Genomic DNA, 19,264 nt, shown 5'->3' with positions numbered 1-19,264 from the left:
AACGTTTTATAATCACACGGGACACAGATTGAGCTATTTAGGCCACAACAGCAAGACATATCTGTGAAGGAGTTAAGGTGAGGCTTTTAAACCAAAAAACGTTGTAACACGTATCAAGTATGGTGGTTGTAGCAATATGAGTGGTACTGATCCACTGAGCTTTGTGCAATGCAATATCAGAATAATGAAGATGAAAGACTAGCTCCAAATTCTTGAGCTTCATCCTAAACTAACACCTAGATGATTCAAACTTAAACACAATTAGATGTTCAAACAGGGCAAAGACCCATGCTCATTAAAACGGGTTTTGCTATTCATAAAGCCTCTGGAAGGCCCAGAACTCAAGCCCATCTAAAACTGGTTGGTACCAAAACTTTTAGATGAGCTGTGATATTTCTGATGAGAAGAATGGTCAAACATCTGGCCATAATAGTTCCAGAAGCTTTTTGATGGCTACAAACAGAATCTGTTTCTCTACAACTAAAGGACATTTATGTGAATATTAGTGGGGGTGCATGTTTATCTTGGAGCCTGTATGCTTCATATTAGCCCTGTGTGGATAAATCCATTATAAATTCCAACTTGTACACCCAGTTCTTGTTTTTAAAATTCATCACAGTTGTATGTTGAATAGTCACTCGACTCTGAAAAAGGAACAATTGAAACAAATTATTAAAAGCCTAAAATAACATGACATCCATACTAATGATGAGTTGCTGTAAACCTCTGGCAGCATAGTTTTCTGCACAGTGTAATCCTCTTACATTTGGAGGAATGTCTCTATCTTACCTGATCCTTTGCAGTACATGCCAGGGTCACATAGTGTGCACTGGGACTCTTCTGTAAGTCCTGACACGTTTCCATAGGTCCCTGATGGACAGGGATGTGGAGTTACTGATGTAGTAGGGCAGTAATATCCTCTGTCACAGGGAAGTGGATGACTCATTCCTAATGTGTTGATGCAGAATTCCAAGTAAACATTTACTTTTTCCCATAAAAAACTGCATAAATCAAGGCTAATCAAAATTTGTGCTCTCAGCTGCGAAATGCATAGTCATCATACAATTTATGGTTTACCCTGATCTTGACAATAGAAGCCAGGGGGGCATGTTTCACAGGTCCCTTGGCCCTGTCTGTGCTGGTAGCTGCCAGGAGTGCAGGGGCTCTGCCTCACACTTCCCTGAAATGACAATTAAAATGATTTTATGAGACTTTACACCTGGGGAACAGCACATATCAACAATGATAACTGCAGAGCAGTGATAAAAGTGGAGGCAGACAAAGCTGAAGTTGAAGACTGAGACAGTCTGTACCCAGTTGGGAAGACATTAACTGGCTGCAGCACATGGTAATGTGCATGTCATATCAGAGCACTCTTCTGTGAGGAAATCTCATACAAAATTCAGTAGTGATGACTGACAAGAGCTTGAGGACTAATGGAGTATGGCTGACCTTCTCACAATAATGTCCCAGTAAGCAAACATGCAGTTGAGGTCTTTGAGAGCTCTGTCCTTCAGGACAATAGTAGCCCTCTGCACAGTGGCCACTTGGCTCAGCCTGCCCTCTCTGATTGCAGTAGTGACCTGGAGGACACGGCTGACATGCCTCCACTGTGGATCCACCGAAGGAGCCTGGTGGTTAACACACAACAACCGTACCAGGAGAAAAAGATTTAAATGGTTAAAAGTAATACTGAGCGTTTCAAAAGTATCAATTTCTAATATTTGTCACAAAACAAGCATAAATTTCAATGTATTTTACTGGGATTTTATGTGCTAGACCAACATCAAATGGTACATAAATGTGAGTTCAAAGGAAAATTGTGTTTTTTTAAAGAAAAATTCTGTAAACTGTGGCAGAGCCAAGAAGACAGTGGTAACTCTGGAGTAGCTGCAGAGATCCTCAGCTCAGGTGGGAGAATTTGTACTCTCAGAGATCTCCTATCTTAGCCTAAAATAGGGGGGCGAGGGGGCAACTGTCCCCCTGCTGTAGACCCCTGCTGCCCCCCAGTTTTATGTCCTTAAAATACTTGTAATTACTAATTGCTTGTTGGTCCAAAGGCCTTCAAACAAAAAATTATTTACAAAAAAATATTATTGTAGATATAATCTGACCTCCCTGAAAAACGTAGATACGGCCCTTCATCAAACATTGTCTGCCTACTTCTCCGCAGCCACGTGTACGTGTGTCAGAGGCACATAATGAGCCAGCCTGTCTGCAGCCCAACAGAGTGAAGCAACTGAGCTGACCAAGCTTCTGCAGTGAAAGTCTGTTTGTCCAGGAGATTTTTAACACATAACAGCAAAGGCAACTAAGTTTGCAATAAATGAAATGTTCACTTGTAATGTAATGGTCTTCACTCTCTTGGAGACCATTACATAACACAATAACAACCAGTAAGGCGTGTTTTTATGCAATCCCCTAAATTCATAAATCAAATTCGGAACTGTTCCGGAACTTGAAGAGTTTAAAGCCCTACTCTTAAATTCCTGAATGCCTACTCTTAAAATTTTCTCAGAATACAGCAAATAATCAGTTTCATTCCTTGACATCTTGGTTAATAATTCTGATCTTCTTAAGACTGCAGTTTATAGAAAACCTGCTGATAGGACTGCATTCTTGCAATACAGCAGTTAGTGTCCTTCTAGCCTCAAAAAGGGAAAACTTTTTTCTGCAGCACTGAGGAAGCTTTTGACAAACCACCTAAAGATTTATGCAAACGATTTAGAGATAAAAGGTATAAAGACCTAGTATTGAGGAAATGTAACAATAAAGTAAAAAATCATGGAAGGGCTGCAGTATTAACCCAAACACCTCACTCTCATAGGGACTCAAACATTGTATTGGCTGCTACATTCTCTATATTATCTACAGGGATCAAACGATTTGTCATCAAACATTGGCACATCTTGTCCAGTGACCTGACTGTTGTCCAATTGGGATTTTTGGACACAAAAGTAATATTCAGAATAAAGATTCCTGTGGATAGACACTTTAACACAGCTGCCACAACATTTGTTTCTTGAAATTTCAAGGTACTGAAATGGTGTCTGCCCCTAAAAGAGGGGGTGACAGAGAGAGACAGTTCTTACAAAGAGAAGCATTCTGGATTGACACATTACAAACATTAAACCCCACAGGTTTGAAAGAGAAATTGTTGTTGAACTGTTTTCTCTGAAATGCTTTCCCCAATTTTGTGACGCTTTTTGACTCTTTTGTGTCAAAACTCAAAACTCTTTTGACTCTTTTGCTAGTTTTTTTTTTTCATCTGTGAATGTGCTGATGATGGCATTTAGCCAAAATGTGTTTACCTCGCCCATGCCAAAAAGAGAAAAAAGAATACGTGTTGGTTATCTTGATTTTTTTGATACTCTAGAAAAGAAAAACAAATCTGAAATCATTTTGTGGGTAGAAATAATTAAAGCATTAGCGTAGATAAAAATGTAATTTGAATGCAAACTACAAAGTACCTGCTCCCTAAACAGTTTCTAATTCATAGCCACACAAAGAAGTTACACACACACGTTGATGAGCTTCTAGTTGTTCATTGCGAGACAAGAATATAATTAGACAATTAAACCATTTTGTGACAACAATTATTCATAAGTGCCCAAGGGTGAGAAAAAAATGCTTCATTGGAAGTTTTCATACATTGCCACATCAGTGAGCCACAAAGACAGACATCCAGTTCATGTGAGGACATCAGTGGGAAAACTGACAATGATAGCAGCAAAGAGGATTGTTTCCTGTCTATCTCAGCTCTGGTTTGTGTCTGAATACTTATTATTTCCGACTCAGAATGGACTAGGGAATACTGACTTGTTTGGAAATGGTTTAACAAGCTGCTTTTTTCTGAGAAATACATTGTGGCCCCCCCTTAAAACACATTTTATTAAATTAATTTAGTCATTTCAACTATATTCCAAAATGTCTTACTTTTAGTGGTTCCTAAAGGGCAGGGAATGGGAAGTGGTGTTCCAACTGGGCAGTAGTGTCCGGAGGGGCATGGGTTAACGTAAGGGTCTGAGGACCCCCAGGGGCAGTAATAGCCAGCCATGCAGGGTCCTGCTGGTGCATCTAGACCAGTCTGGTTGCAGTAAAAACCAACATCACAAAGCTTAGGGTAAGCGGATCCTAAAGGACAATAGAAACCTGAAAAACAGCAACAAAAGCTGTCAATAAATTCAAGTGCTACAAAACAGGAAACTCATGATAATTATCTTTTTCTTATGCAAGCGCTCCCCCTGAAGATAAATGTTTTCCTCAGTGGCTTAAATATTTAATCTCCCATTTTCCATCTCGCAGAGCTTTCTTGACATTTCAGAGGAACTAACTACTTTGCTGCAGGAATTCAAATTTGTTCTTTTATGGGCTGATATGAGCAACTGCTTTATGGTGTGTTCCTGCACATCACCACCAAGCATCATTTCAATACAGAGGTCACAATGTAGCATTCAGACTTTCAGATCTTTAAATGGGAGGACTTGGAGAGTGAGGCGCATCTAATAGAGGAGGAAGCTTACTCTGAATAGGCATCAGCATCTTGTGCTGCTTTGACCAAGTGACAGCAAAGATTCTTCTATCATGGCAAGTAAATGTAAACACTTTCTGAAATTGTGTAAAAGTTTTAAAAAATATATTTTCTAATACCTGTATCCTAAACAGTACTTATACACCATCCCAAAAATATTTTAATATTTTTTTAAATGTATAAAAATGTTGAAATTACAGACGCAAAAAATTGAAATAAGTGATATTACAGTGACAATGTCATAAAATGAAAACGCTTGTGGAGGAGGGGATAAAGTTACATTAGAGCACGCATTCACTGTCAGGATTTACTCACCCTTAGGACATATATCCCCTCTGTAGGTGGAACATGCATAATGTGGACTCTTGAGATGTTCTGCTTTCTGATTCACATTGTGATCAGAATCAGCCTGGGGCACCAGAACTACTTTGATCCAGGTAGTGTTTCTCCCTGCAGCTGAACATAGCAGGCAAAGTATAAAAAAAACAGCTGGTGTTGCATCTTTATCAGATGGGACACAAATAGACACCATGCCTATTTTCTTATATGCAAATTTCATATATTTGCCCAAAATTTATCGTATTTTATGTAGTGTTCTACTAAACAAAGAATGTTGAATGTATGAAACATGCCTAAATCGCAATCAGCCTTGCCAGTGTTTTTTAGTAATTGTAAATACTTCATGACACAAAAAGAGCCATTGGAGCTAAGTCTCTAAAACAAAACTGGACTACGGTATTCGGATAATGCGTATGTAACAGTAGAGTGTGACTACCTCATGTAAACAAGAGTTTGATTGTTTTTATTAAAAAAAGTATTTTCTAACAGGAATATGTTAAATGAATTTATGGTTGCTTATTGGCAATATATAAAAATAATTTGGTGAGCACTTTTACTTTCCCCAAAATTCTTGCTAATTAGAAAAAGCAGGTAAGTTTTATGCTGGTCTGTTGAAAACACGTTTTGCCCCAGATCTTTGAAATTATTGAAATCTTGGCTTTATGACGAGAAACTACCCAAGGCCTAAGAATTAGGCATAATCCACAGTTCAAGTTTTGGTCATGACAAATAGCATAAGCAGACTCTTCAGCCAGACCAACGAGATTTCCATGGCTTTGTAGGATCATTAAGCTTCTCAGACAAGAAAGTTAGCTTTTTAATCATTAATTTGTATGTGTAGCATTAGCTTGAAGTGACTTTTCAGTTCAAAACACCACGTGAGAACTAATAGAGCTTGAGTGGCATAATAAATATTGTTCTCAGAAAAATGCTGTCACACCTTCATTACTGTAGTGTAGCTAAATCCTCATCAGTAAAATAAGAATGATTATTTGTAGAAAGGTTAGAGCTCTAATTGCTTCAGCTCACCACTGCTATGTTTTACACAACCAATGCTGGATTTCGTGTTCTGGTGACACAGTTTTGTGAAGAAAAGGAAGTGATGTCACAGTCCAGTGCACATTAGAGAAATAAAACTGCTCAGAACTGGAGAAGAAATTACAATTTCTACAAAACTACTGCCAAAATGTTCCCTTTTTTAACAGTTATTTGCAACCCTGGTGGAGAACAGGCAGACTGAGCATGATAATGAATGCTTTTACATCCCTTGGTACGGTGCCGGTCTGTTTTATCTCTACACTACTGCACTCCGGCAACATTTCTCCTGACTCTCTCCTCCCCACTGGATAAATCTCTATATAAATAATCCCTTTCAAAACCATCATTCAAACTGGAGACTGTAATGTTCCTTTTTCATATATTTCTCAATTTCCATTTATCTATCCATCGTCTATACCTACTTATCCTCGCTAGGTCACGAGGGGGCTGATGCCTATCTCCATCATACAATGCACAAGAGGCTGGGTACACCCTGGACAGGTCGCCAGTCCATCACAGAGCAACACAGAGGCAAACAGGACAAACAACCATGCATGCACATACTCATACCAAAGGGCACGTTTTTGGACTGTGGAAGGAAGCCAAAGTGCCCAGAAAGAAACCACAGAGGGAACATGCCAACTACAGGCAGAAAGACCCAAGGCCAGACTCAAATACAGGAACTCTTGATGCAGCGCAACAGAGGTACCAAGTGCTCTACCATGCAGCCCTATTTCTCCAGTTTGTATATATAAATGAATATAAAGAACTGTAAAAAATTGCAGAACGTTTTACCACTGAAAAACATCAGAAAAAACATAACAATACCAGATTTGGAAACGTTGGAGCAGGAATGATTCCACATCCACAAGACCATGTCTAGTTCCATCGAGTAAATGTCCAGGATTTGCACAAGACAATTAAAGTCAGATGAGTTGGCTTGTGGTGTGGGGCCATCAGCACCTCCAGCACAGAAGAAACCTGTATAACATGAACCTAACACAAAGAAGTAGTCATTAAGAGGAGGTTGCATTGAACAGTTTGTCAAATAAACCCTTAGACTTGCGTTTGTATTTTGTTATTGTATGATTTAAACCTTGTAAAAAGACTAACTGTTCCACACCTTATACTATTTTTGGATAGAGTCAGAATGCAGCAAGTGCAGTCCCCCACCTGTAGGATGTGTGGCTCCAGGAGTTAGGCAGTATTTCCCTGGGGGACAAGGACGACATTGGGAGAGGGATAAAGCTCCAGCATCTGGAAGGAAACTGCCGACAGGACAGGGTTTGGGTGACCCACTTCCCTGAGGACAGAAGTGTCCCTCAGGACAAACATCTCCATATGGCTGGGAGAGAGGTGAAGGCTCAGTGGACCTCTGGGAACAAAAATGCCCTGTAGTGGACAATATGGACAAACATCCTTCTAAGGATTACTGAAATATTTACTATTTTACCATAAGGGCAAAAGGGCTTATGGTCAATATTATCTTATGGTATTTTAAAATGATTGCTGTTAAACCAAAGTCATGTACAATAAAAACTTCAAAGAGGAACATGAAGAAGCAAGGCAGACAATAATAAACAAAAATAAATAAAAGTTTCTCAATAAGATTTTAACCTGACCTAATTGTAGGGATGAACCTGCTGCCATCTTGGCATCTTAGTAAAACATTCACTTTTTCACAAGAAAATATTTTCAACAAACATACAAATTATTTTCTAAACATATTCATACCTAAATTTCTTTTAATCTTTAAATTTCAATTTTTATACAGTTTCTGTTCAGATTTGGTGTGTTTAAAGTTGAGGCATTGAAAATTTATTCTACCAGTTATACATTTAGGGTTTTTTTTTAATCACAAATATTTAATTATTGAATGCAAACTAACAAGATAAAAGGTGTATTACATTAGTTAGAGAATAAAAGTAGATAAGAATTAAGAGCTAGTAGAGTCTAATGTTCATCATGCAGACTTATGACAGAATTAAAAACTATTATGGTACTTTAATTGTATCCCTGGTATAGTGTTCTAATGACATAGGACTAAATTCTATCACATAAAGTTTTACATCAACTTTAAATATCAAACTCCAAGTTTTCAAGAGTTTATCTCGCCTCTAAAAATGTCTTCTGTACTAAAAATAACATTTTCTAGGGAGGTTTTTTTGACATACTGCTTGTGAACTGACAGACCTGCGCTGCAGGGTCCAGACGGTTCTGTCAGAGCCTTGCTGTTACAAAAGTAGCCGGAGGGGCAGGGGGAGCAGTCGCTCAGAGATATCCTGTCAGCTAATGGACTGACATAGCCCAATGGACATGGAGAAGGAACAGAAGAACCTTCCAGACAGTAAAAACCTGAGAAACAATCCAGGTTTTATGAAAAAAAGCCTCAAAATGAAAAATAGGTACAAAGTTTGAGCAGATAAACATGTGAGAACAGTTAATTTACCTGGCGGGCAGCTGTCACACATTGACTGTCCAGATAAAGACTGAAAAGTGCCTGGACTGCAGATGACTGGCTCTGCACTACCAGCTGGACAACCAAAGCCAGGTGGGCATTGGTATCCTATGAAATAATGAGAAAATAAACCCCACACTGTCACATGCTGCCTCGTTGTTCATGATTTAAAAAAGGTCATGGGTAGAGCACAATTTAAATATCAGTATATGTCTTTATTAATGCAACAATGTGGCAGCTATCTGATGTTTTTAATTATGCAGTGTGATACAATTCAAAAAGTGCAATGAAGAGAATATTAGCTGTAAGCAGAGCTAATCCTCCACAAAAATCCAGTGGGAGGGATGGAGAAGAGAGTGAACTCCTCAGCTGAGGTGCCATGAAAATAACAGACAATTTTAAAACTATTTATAGATTCTAGGGCCACTTCCTGTACAAATTGGTAAAACAAGTCCTCTTCAACCAAGGGCTAAGAGGAGGTATGGCATCTCTCTGGCTTGTAATATAACCGAAACAGGAAGCTTACCTGGGACATTTAATTACTTCTGTGGCATTTATTCAACAGATATGTACAGACAGAGGTTTTAGACCTCAATAATTTATTAGTATGGTGTAGGGCCTCCTTTTGCGGCCAATACAGCATCAATTCGTCTTGGGAATGACATATACAAGTCCTGCACAGTGGTCAGAGGGATTTTAAGCCATTCTTCTTGCAGGATAGTGGCCAGGTCACTACGTGATACTGGTGGAGGAAAACGTTTCCTGACTCGCTCCTCCAAAACACCCCAAAGTGGCTCAATAATATTTAGATCTGGTGACTGTGCAGGCCATGGGAGATGTTCAACTTCACTTTCATGTTCATCAAACCAATCTTTCACCAGTCTTGCTGTGTGTATTGGTGCATTGTCATCCAGATACATGGCACCGCCTTCAGGATACAATGTTTGTACCATTGGATGCACATGGTCCTCAAGAATGGTTCGATAGTCTTTGGCAGTGACACGCCCATCTAGCACAAGTATTGGGCCAAGGGAATGCCATGATATGGCAGCCCAAACCATCACTGATCCACCCCCATGCTTCACTCTGGGCATGCAACAGTCTGGCTGGTACGCTTCTTTGGGGCTTCTCCACACCGTAACTCTCCCGGATGTGGGGAAAACAGTAAAGGTGGACTCATCAGAGAACAATACATGTTTCACATTGTCCACAGCCCAAGATTTGCGCTCCTTGCACCATTGAAACCGACGTTTGGCATTGGCATGAGTGACCAAAGGTTTGGCTATAGCAGCACGGCCGTGTATATTGACCCTGTGGAGCTCCCGACGGACAGTTCTGGTGGAAACAGAAGAGTTGAGGTGCACATTTAATTCTGCCGTGATTTGGGCAGCCGTGGTTTTATGTTTTTTGGATACGGGTTAGCACCCGAACATCCCTTTCAGACAGCTTCCTCTTGCGTCCACAGTTAATCCTGTTGGATGTGGTTCGTCCTTCTTGGCGGTATGCTGACATTACCCTGGATACCGTGGCTCTTGATACATCACAAAGACTTGCTGTCTTGGTCACAGATGCGCCAGCAAGACGTGCACCAACAATTTGTCCTCTTTTGAACTCTGGTATGTCACCCATAATGTTGTGTGCATTTCAATATTTTGAGCAAAACTGTGCTCTTACCCTGCTAATTGAACCTTCACACTCTGCTCTTACTGGTGCAATGTGCAATCAATGAAGACTGGCTACCAGGCTGGTCCAATTTAGCCATGAAACCTCCCACACTAAAATGACAGGTGTTTCAGTTTCATTGTCCAACCCCTGTAAGTGGATGAAGGGACAGAACACCTACTTCAATAGTTGCAGCAAAACCTTAAAAAATGTAAAGTTACTTCTTTATGTAAAGTCTAACATTTATGTTTATATACTCCCTCGTTTCTGTACTATACAAATAGGAATTGAAGGCGGGTATAAATTTAACCTAATTGATGCATAGGCTATAGTAATCAATGGAGACCAGTGCATTGCATGACACCTCTTTTATATGTGGTACTACTATAGAAGGATGAAAAAACAGAAAATCTTTAAATTAACAATTAGTCTTATGAAAATGGGATTATACTATTATGTTATAGTGCATCTATATCAGCAATTAACAGGTTTAGAAATATGAATTTTTAAAACAAAGCTTTCCACAATTGAAGCCTCCTTATTTCATGTTTCGATTTTTGATAAAGTACTACTTACCTCGTGTAATTAAATTACACATCAAAACATTTCATTCTGTTGTCCTATGAAAATAAATTTTACAGATACTTTATAGCATAGAAGCTCATAAGCTTGTGTCAGCATAGGTATAGATAATGTAGTTTAATATGGAGTTATTACCATACATACTTGTGTCGGCGCTTTGCACATGACAGCATCTAACATGCAGTTACCATGTTAGATAGTGTGAGTTACTGCATATAGTTACTAATCTCCAAAATTATTTATTTTATTTCTGTTGGTCCTATTGCTTCTATATTCTTATTTAAGTGCTCCAGAACTACAAACATCAGCTGCCTCTGGGGTTTTTTACTAAGTGTGTTAAATCCAGTAATCAGCACCACTTATTAAGAAATAAAAAGTATTGTAGACTGCATTCATTTGTAATTATACAAATCCCATTAAGTGTTTTATGATATCATTTTCTAATCTTCTGTTCATAGCAATAGAGCCCATTTTGTTTAGTTACCTTGTCCATTATACAGTTGAATATATTTCACTGTAAATCATCATTTCAACAGCAGCTTATGCATAAATCTTTCCTTTATTATTGAACAATTGCCTCCTACAAATAACTTTTTCCAATTGCTTGGAAACTACGACCCACAATACAGATTATTTTAACAGATATGATTTGCACCCCCAATGATGTGAATTGTACCTGGCTGATGTCCAGACGATGATCCTGTTGGACAGAACCATCCCTGGGGACAGGGGAGGTCCACAGATGTCTGAGCCCACGAGGGGCAATACATTCCTCGGTGACAAGCTTCACAATCGTTTTCAGAGTGAGCTGCAGTCCTGCCCAAGAAAGTACCTATTCAAAGGAGATAAATGAACCAGCATGGAAAAATGATTCATGGTCCTGCTCCCTTTTCACACACACACACACACACACACGCACACACACACATTTATCTATACAGATTTGAAAAGGTATGGGATAATTGTCATGTGTGCTCTGCTGCTCCATTTATTCACCTAATTAAGTACCTATCTGACCACTCAGACAGGTTTATTTGGACTCCCATTAGGTTTCACATCTCTCCATAATGTTGTAGATACATTAACCTATCACACATTCCCTCTGGGGGATTTATGGCCTGTTGCCCTACCTACTGAAGATACGTGTTCAATATGTGAGGCCAGACACACAGCTCATGTGTGGGTGTCACAACGCATATGTTCTTTCCGTGGGAGTTTTTTTTTTTTTTAACAACACTATTATAACAAAAGATAAAACACTTTTCTAGTCAGAAGTTTAAATACACTCACCATCATCAAAGGTGTCATAGTCAGTGTGAAGAGGTTAGGGGAATGTTCCAGAAACTAGTTTGTGTTTGGGATCCCTGTCCAGTTGGAAAAACGTATATGTGTCCAAGTTTTAACTGTCCGACTGTTGATTTGAGGTGAACTTGAAGAATTTGGAGGCAGTCTTCATCATTCATTATTATTCCATCTACTTTGTACAATGCAACAGAACCTCTTGAGCAAAACAAACCCCTTGCAGCACCATCCTTAAGAAATGGTAGTGTTTTTGATTTAAATGCCTTTTCTTGACCCCTCTGAACATTATGTTACAGAGGCCCTAAAGCTCAATTCTTGCCTTGCCTGGCTATAAAACCTTTCTATAGGATTTGAATTTATCAATGTGCTTAGCAGCAGAATCAGTCCAGTTTAAAGGGAAGGCTTCTAATGTATCTTAATGGGCAACCCCTCAGTCATTTCTTTTTTAGGTTAAACAAGCTTCGGTGTTGATAGTGACACTGGTATACCAGCATCTTTTAGTTTATGATCCTACCCAAAACCTCTCTCAACTGTGGGTGGCAGTTTGGGTCAGATGATAAACATTGGCTACAACTGTGTGTTCCAACTAGAAAAGGATCCTAACCACACATCACAACTATTTATTTCTTTGAAGGGTTACATTAAACTTGCCGAACTAAAGGGGTTACCTCAATTATAAAGGAAATTTGTGGACTTTGCTTCAAAAAGGTGTCTGGCAGAAGCCTAACTAATTTAAATATTCATTCAAAACAGTGCCAAGGCCAAGGTTTAGTCAAGAAGCAACTTGCCAATAGATATTTATCCACACTATTTCGGTTTTATGTACATATTTGAGCCAATATGTATAATATTTTAACGTATATTACGTCTAATCAAGATGGGTTATATTATACCAAGAAGGGTTATATTATACCTGGTTAAATAAAGATCCAATTAACAAATTGTATGTTGTATAATTAGTCCAAGGATCCACGGTGGAACAATTACCATCAGTTGCCTTCCAACACGAAGGTCCTGGGTTTGAATCCCAGCCTGGGGTCTTTCTGCATGGAGTTTTCATGTTCCCCATATGCATGCATGGGTTCTCTCTGGGTCATCCAGCTTCCTCCACCAGTACAAAGACATGGTGGTTAGGTTAACTGGCAACTCTAAATTGCCCTTGGGTATGAGTGTGTGTGCAAGGTTGTCTGTCTTCTGTGTCTCTGTGTTGCCCTATAATGGACTGGCGACCTGTCCAGGGTGTAGCCACTTTTGAATGCTGGAGGTAGGCACCAACCCCCCCTGCAACCCTCCAGGGATAAGCAGGTATAGACATGGTTGGATGATTAATACAGCCTCAAAAAAGAGGGGTCCTAATAAAACATTAAAAATAAACGTTAACATCAATTGATATGACATTGATATGACATACACCTGATGACAGGTGTATGTAAACCTCTGACCTGACCTACATTTTTTGTTTTTCCTTTAGGAGCTCTGTCAGTGTATGTTGTTTTTCTACCTGGAGGACAGGGGTTTGGTTTTGTGCTGCCTTTTGGACAGTAGTAGCCTGCACGACACACATCTCCATGGACTGAATCACCATCAAATCTGGCTGAAGATGCCACTTTTCCTGGAACAGAAAGCACACCTTCATTGGATTCCTTTACTGGTTTTGTTAGTAAGTGAGCTAGAAGACCAAAATCATTTTCAGCAACCTCTTTAAAAAAACTGCTAAAACAAAGCAGAAATTAATGTTCAAAATTACTTTAAAGGTGCTGCGGAGAAATGTTGAATTAAATCAGATTTTTTCAGATCATTCAAATTTCATACCTAAAGATGTTGTTACTAAAACAACCTGTTTAGATTGTTGCTATGCATTTATTAACATTATTGAAAGGTCACGAATGAATGCTACCAGTGATATTTCTCAAAGGTGAAGCAGCTGGCGATCCCTCTCTGCAGTAGAAACCAGGGTTGCAGAGTCCAGACGGGGAAGATGCTCCAGGCTTAGCACAGTAGTGGCCAGGCAAACAAGGCTGACATACTTCTATAGACACTGCACCTAATTTAAAATTGAACAAAACCAAAACAATATATTGATGGAAAGAAGAAATTAGATGTGGTATAATACTGTAATGTCAAGTGTTTCCAGGCTTCACTATGATATGAACAAGGCTTCTTGCTTTCAGTACAAAAAAGGTCCCAGTGTGAGAAAAGCAAGTGGCCATTATGTAAAAGTGCACTATGGATAAGGGGAAAACATATTTAAAAAGGCCTACATTTTACATGGCCTCAATAATAAAATAAACTATGGCCAATGTGTAGGGACCTATTCTTCATCCAGGCAATTGTTTTATTCAGTCATTTCTTTCCATTTAGCTTTACTTTACTTAACTGAATGCACCTTACTGAATTAGGATTTTGGTAACTTATCAGAGTAATATAATGTCAAGTTTTTATTCAGTCTTATCTATTTATAAATGTATATACCTCTATATATTTTACTTTTTACGGTATAAAGTTGGACCGATGGTTGTGTGCAGCGACATACACTACTGTTCTGTGTTATTCTACCAAGGTGATTGAACTAGCAACCCTCCAACAATCTGTTAACACAACAGTCTTCAAAGAAAAACTCAGATAACTTATTTTATGATGGTTTATTTTATTTATTTTTTTTGCTGTGAGTTCTTGGCGTAATATTTGTGATCAATTTTATAAATGCACTTATTCATTTTCTATCTTTGTAGCTGAATGTTTCTGAATAGTTATTGTTTAAATTTAGCTTTATAAACTGATAGCATAACACTTCTGCGCTAATTTACTCTAACAAGTTGATTGATTCAATAAACATTCCACCAATCAGAAAACTCTACAGTCTTCAAAAACAGTGAAATATTTTCAGTAGGATGATTGTTTAAGAGTACCACAGTCGACTTTTCATATAATTCTGTATGTGGTATATCAGCATTTGTGACGAAGGTTTTATATCACCTTCTATGGAGCTAAATGTGCCTGCAGGGCAAGGAACCATGTAGCTTGTTCCCTGTGGGCAATAGGACCCAGCAGAGCACCGCTGTCCGGTTGGACTCTCCTCTGGTTGGGCAGAAACAGAACCTTGGATACAGAAGTAACTAGGGAGAGAAAGGCCATTACAGCATACGTAACCTGGTAAGGCTGAATCAAATGGAGACAGTTTACAATCTTGCTGCAAACATCATATATGTATTTACCCAGGAGAGCAGACCCCAGAGGGAGAAGCCAGTCCAGAGGAACTGCAGTATCTTCCAGGGGGGCAGAGCTCACACCCTGACTTATTGGACAACCCCATCTGGCTGCTGAAAGTGCCAGCTGGGCATGGGAACGCTACACCAGTCTGAGTTCCTGTAGATAAACATGTATTGTATCTACAGATGGCTGCGGGCTAAACATCAAAGAACAATTTATGATGACCATGCTTATCTCGATTATGCTCAGTAATAGCCATTAGCATAATTGGAAAGCAGTTTAGAGCCGCAGTCGCTCACTCAGGAGTGCAAACAAACCAAGTTCAGCAGTGCACTCTGCGTACAACAAATGCAATATTCAGACAACTAATCTCACAAAGGCTGTATGCAGCACCACTTGTGTCACATTTATTAGTGACAACATAATGCAATAAGGCTGTACATTTGTATGAATGTTTTATAATATGCAGTGTACTGTAGCTTACCAGGTGGGCAATAATGTCCTTTAGGACAAGGCATAGGAGTGTGAGATCCAGACACCTGACCAGCATCTGCACTAACCAGGCCAGGGCAGAAAAATCCTGCAGGACATTCAATACAGTCTGCCTGTGGAGGAGACACCAGCTCTTAATCATTTTTATGAAATTGCAGAATAAAGTAAAATATGTTTGACCTCCTCACCTGACCCGGCAAATTCTGATAGGTCCCAGGCAAGCAGGGCACCTGTCTTTCAGATCCAGGTGGGCACTTGTTTCCCGGTGAGCAGGTTATAGAGTATTGCAAGTTGCTGTTTTCTATGCCTAGACAATAAAAGCCAGCTGGACAGATATGAGAAGGAAAAGAGAGCCCTCTGCTGACACACAAAAACCCTACAAAACAAGGAAAAAAACTTGTTACTGCTACAGTTTTATGGGACTAATGGCAAATAATTAAAAATAGTTCCAACCTGGAGGACAAGGCAGGCAGTCTGAGATATGACTGTTTCTGCTTTTGTTGCTATAATGCCCTGCAGGACAGGGAAGTGGTGCAGAGGAGCCCTGAACGCAATAATGCCCTTCAGGACATTTATCACCTGTCACCCCTCCATCCTCTGGTGTGGGTGACTGAGCACCAGAGAGACAGTAGTAGCCTGCACTACAAGGGCCCGATGCTACATCTTTACCAGGAGTCGCACAGAACGAGCCTGGTTGGAACAAAAAGGAAGAAAAAGCTGAAATGTTTATACCCCTGTAAATTTATACCAGAAATAATAAAATGTTAAACTTGAGAATACATGAATGTAGACATTTTAACAACCGACTCTGAAGTAGACTATTTTACCAACAGCTTCTAATTACCATCATCATGATGTACAAAAAAAAATAACACTGGGTCAACTGCTAAATCTTTAATTAATCATTAGCAGTAAATGATGTGTGACCTGGAGGGCATGGCAAGCAGTCCTGGGGTTTTGTCATCTGAGTGCGAGGATTGAAAGTTCCAGCTGGACACGGGAACTGGTATTTGGACCAGGTCCCGGCCGGGCAGTAATGGCCCGGCGGACACTCAAAACTCTCCAGCACAGAGTTGTTAGTTTTCCCAGAGCAATAAAATCTGTCCAGGCAAAACAAAAAAGGAATAATTTAGTTATTGGCTTCTGATGGCAGCACGGACAAAATGTTCTCCTGTATAATATGCAGAAGTACTCAGAAAAAAAACAATAAACTAAACTCAAAGTTACTTACTTTGTAAAACATGAAAAGCATGTTCCCTAAATATGCTAGAGGATTTACAGGTACTGCAACCTCTGTTGTGTATGTATGTGAAAATCTGTGTCAGCTTACAGTTCATGGAGACCATGTGAAACTGATAAGCAAGCATACCCCTGGGGACAGACACTGCAGCTGGCTTGGCCGTCTTCTGTGCTGATGGTTCCCAGGGGGCAGTGCTGAGGAGCTGCAGAACCCTCTGAACAGTAATAACCTGCTTGTGCAAATAGAGGCACCATGAAAGAGATGCACAGACACAATCCACAAGAAACAAGGTTTGATTCTGGTCCCAACAGAGCAGTTGCTTCTGTTTGGAGCCCTAAGCTGGAAAGAGCCTGTTGTTTACTTTTATGCTTCTATGCTGAGCTTGCTTTCAGGTTATGTAAATGAAAAACGTTATCACTTGTTAAAGAATTCCCATATGTACTGCTTGTTAAATGTCATAAAACATTGTTATCTGCTGAAATTTACTGCTTGAGCAACAATAAAAACTTGACCTAATTATTGCCACATATTTATTCATTTCCTCCCCATAATGATCTGTTGGCCACGCCTTTTAAAGAAGAGGCTAAAGCTAATATCTGAAGTGTCATTGATCACCTTTTGGGCATGGACCTCCATGGCTGTCTTTGAAAGGAGGGTCAGGGCGATCTGCACCCTCAACACAGAAGAAGCCTCCCCAGCATTTTCCTGAAGGTGCGGACAGCCCCACTGAGTCGCAGTAGTAACCTGAGAAACATGGCTGACAGTCCTCCTATAAAATGAAAAACATGAAGCAGCAGAGTAATGCTTTTAAAAAAAGTTTTTTAAAAAACTGGTCTGGGAGTAAATACTAGTTAACTTTATACAGCACCTTAAAAAGTAGTCATAACCCTTTTGCTTTTGAAAGCAATAACTTTATTTTATTTTAATGGGACCTTATGTGATAACCAACAGAAAATGTGCATAGCTCCACAGTAGATCCTTTTTACTTGGTAAAAGATGAAGAAAACCTCTTCATAGCAACATACTGCTACTGCCATGTATTGCCTTACATCCAAAAACCTTTTTTGTCATTTTGCCTCCTGTTTTTAGTAAAAGATCATTTTCAGCTAACAGATCGTATTTTATTTCTTTAATCATACAGGCGCTGTCAATAATTTAAATAAAAACATCATCCTGATGGAATGTCATTTGTAAATATTTCATTGTCACTGTAAGGAAGACAGGTGAATGCCATGATAAGTGAAAATAACCTTGGAGGCCACATTGGTGATGTTAGAGAATGTTCCAGATGGACAGGGCTGAGGATGGATGGTGGCCTGGGGACAGTAGTGTCCAACAGGACAAGGTCCTCCTCCTCCTGGTAAGAGACACATGTCTCAAAGAGCACTAATAGATAACCACTATCAGATTTACAAATATATTAGCAAAAGAAACATCTGGGATCACTTCTAGTAAATGGGTGACTTTGTAGTGTATGCTGTGTAAAGACATTTGTTTACCTGCAGCCTGCGAGAGAGGCTGTGGAGACACGTTTCCATGTAAACAGTAATATCCTTCCTGGCATGGCCCAGTGACAGCTGTGGCATTTCTGGAAGAGCAATAATGGCCTCCGTCACATTGCCTGCACTGGGAGACAGACCAGTAGCCAGGATCCGGACCGTAGGTTCCTTCTGGACAGCTTTTTAAGGCAAATCCAGTCCCCTCAGGACAGTAAAATCCTGTAGGTCAAGACAAAAATCATGAAAATGAAAAAATAATGAAAAATAAAAACGATTGGACAAACACATATGCTTCTTTGTTTGTGTTTTGGCAAAAATGCTATGGTATAGATAAACACAAATCAAAATTTGATAAGATTTTTTTTATTTCAATTTAAGTTTCTGAAAAATAAACAAACAAACATAACAACAAACCTGCAGGACAGAGGTACAGAGAGCCAGACACACAGAACCAGCCTGGGAGACAAAGCTCACACTGACTCGCATGTGTTACAGCCACATAAGTCCCTGGAACACAGGGCAAAGGTTGAACAGTTCCCTCAGGGCAGTAGTGACCCTCAGGACAGGGTCCTCCTGAAATTCCATCAGTGGGGGTAGGTATGACAGCTCCCTCTTTACAGTAATATCTGCATAAGAAATATGACCAAATGTAATCAGGTTAATGATCAGATGGCTTGTATGACTTTGATCCAAAAAACACAAAAGAGATGTACCCTTCACTACAGAATCCACTGGGTTTAGTGAGGCCAGTAGAGTCACAGTAAAATCCCCCCAAACAAGCTTTACAATCTTCCTGGCTACGTAACCCTGAGCTGTTTGTCCAACTTCCCTCAGGGCAAGCTTGGGGTGCTGCAGAGCCTATAAAGACGACATGAAGAAAAACTGCATTAAACAAGAGTTTGCACAAAACA

At 39.6% G+C, this 19,264-nt stretch overlaps 3 protein-coding genes across 3 annotated transcripts in view; all 3 read right to left on the bottom strand.

Annotated features, from left to right (window-relative positions):
- si:ch211-286b4.4 (zonadhesin) overlaps positions 1 to 8,338 on the bottom strand; it is a 28,354-nt gene extending 20,016 nt beyond the window's left edge. The window contains exons 1-9 of the mRNA XM_047392736.1: positions 8,329 to 8,338; positions 8,102 to 8,263; positions 7,082 to 7,300; positions 6,737 to 6,904; positions 4,847 to 4,987; positions 3,937 to 4,134; positions 1,453 to 1,631; positions 1,078 to 1,180; positions 790 to 948 (exon numbers count right to left, since the gene is read on the bottom strand). Of these exons, the coding sequence (XP_047248692.1) occupies positions 790 to 948; positions 1,078 to 1,180; positions 1,453 to 1,631; positions 3,937 to 4,134; positions 4,847 to 4,987; positions 6,737 to 6,904; positions 7,082 to 7,300; positions 8,102 to 8,263; positions 8,329 to 8,338 (1,339 nt within the window). The remainder of the gene's footprint in view (positions 1 to 789; positions 949 to 1,077; positions 1,181 to 1,452; positions 1,632 to 3,936; positions 4,135 to 4,846; positions 4,988 to 6,736; positions 6,905 to 7,081; positions 7,301 to 8,101; positions 8,264 to 8,328) is intronic.
- Positions 8,339 to 11,954: 3,616 nt separating this feature from the next.
- Positions 11,955 to 16,079, bottom strand: LOC124884679 (ABC transporter G family member 25-like). Its single transcript, XM_047392735.1, has 7 exons — positions 15,803 to 16,079; positions 15,607 to 15,727; positions 15,128 to 15,278; positions 14,889 to 15,028; positions 13,810 to 13,956; positions 13,414 to 13,524; positions 11,955 to 11,974 (listed from the first exon to the last, which is right to left on the bottom strand). Exons 2-7 carry the CDS (start codon positions 15,638 to 15,640, stop codon positions 11,955 to 11,957), a joined length of 603 nt encoding a protein of 200 aa, XP_047248691.1. The 5' UTR covers positions 15,641 to 15,727; positions 15,803 to 16,079.
- LOC124884678 (neurogenic locus notch homolog protein 4-like) lies at positions 15,714 to 18,839 on the bottom strand. Its single transcript, XM_047392734.1, has 8 exons — positions 18,806 to 18,839; positions 18,354 to 18,572; positions 18,105 to 18,211; positions 17,470 to 17,623; positions 16,984 to 17,083; positions 16,542 to 16,714; positions 16,068 to 16,304; positions 15,714 to 15,727 (listed from the first exon to the last, which is right to left on the bottom strand). Exons 1-8 carry the CDS (start codon positions 18,837 to 18,839, stop codon positions 15,714 to 15,716), a joined length of 1,038 nt encoding a protein of 345 aa, XP_047248690.1.
- Positions 18,840 to 19,264: the final 425 nt, after the last annotated feature.

The sequence above is a fragment of the Girardinichthys multiradiatus genome, chromosome 18, assembly GCF_021462225.1.
Source record: "Girardinichthys multiradiatus isolate DD_20200921_A chromosome 18, DD_fGirMul_XY1, whole genome shotgun sequence".
Taxonomy (NCBI): domain Eukaryota; kingdom Metazoa; phylum Chordata; class Actinopteri; order Cyprinodontiformes; family Goodeidae; genus Girardinichthys; species Girardinichthys multiradiatus.
This window is presented reverse-complemented; position numbering and strand designations above follow the sequence as displayed.

Coding starts and splice junctions, on each gene's coding strand:
- LOC124884679 (XM_047392735.1), bottom strand. CDS start 15,640: ATGCCTTGTCCTAAAGGACATTATTGCCCACCTG. Junction 15,029..15,127: donor TCTGGGGTCTGCTCTCCTGG/GTAAATACATAT, acceptor TTCTCTCCCTAG/TTACTTCTGTATCCAAGGTT. Junction 13,525..13,809: donor ACCTTTGAGAAATATCACTG/GTAGCATTCATT, acceptor TTTCTGTTCCAG/GAAAAGTGGCATCTTCAGCC.
- LOC124884678 (XM_047392734.1), bottom strand. CDS start 18,839: ATGCGAGTCAGTGTGAGCTTTGTCTCCCAGGCTG. Junction 16,715..16,983: donor TGCAGTGTCTGTCCCCAGGG/GTATGCTTGCTT, acceptor TTGCCTGGACAG/ATTTTATTGCTCTGGGAAAA. Junction 16,305..16,541: donor CTGCTTGCCATGCCCTCCAG/GTCACACATCAT, acceptor TGTTCCAACCAG/GCTCGTTCTGTGCGACTCCT.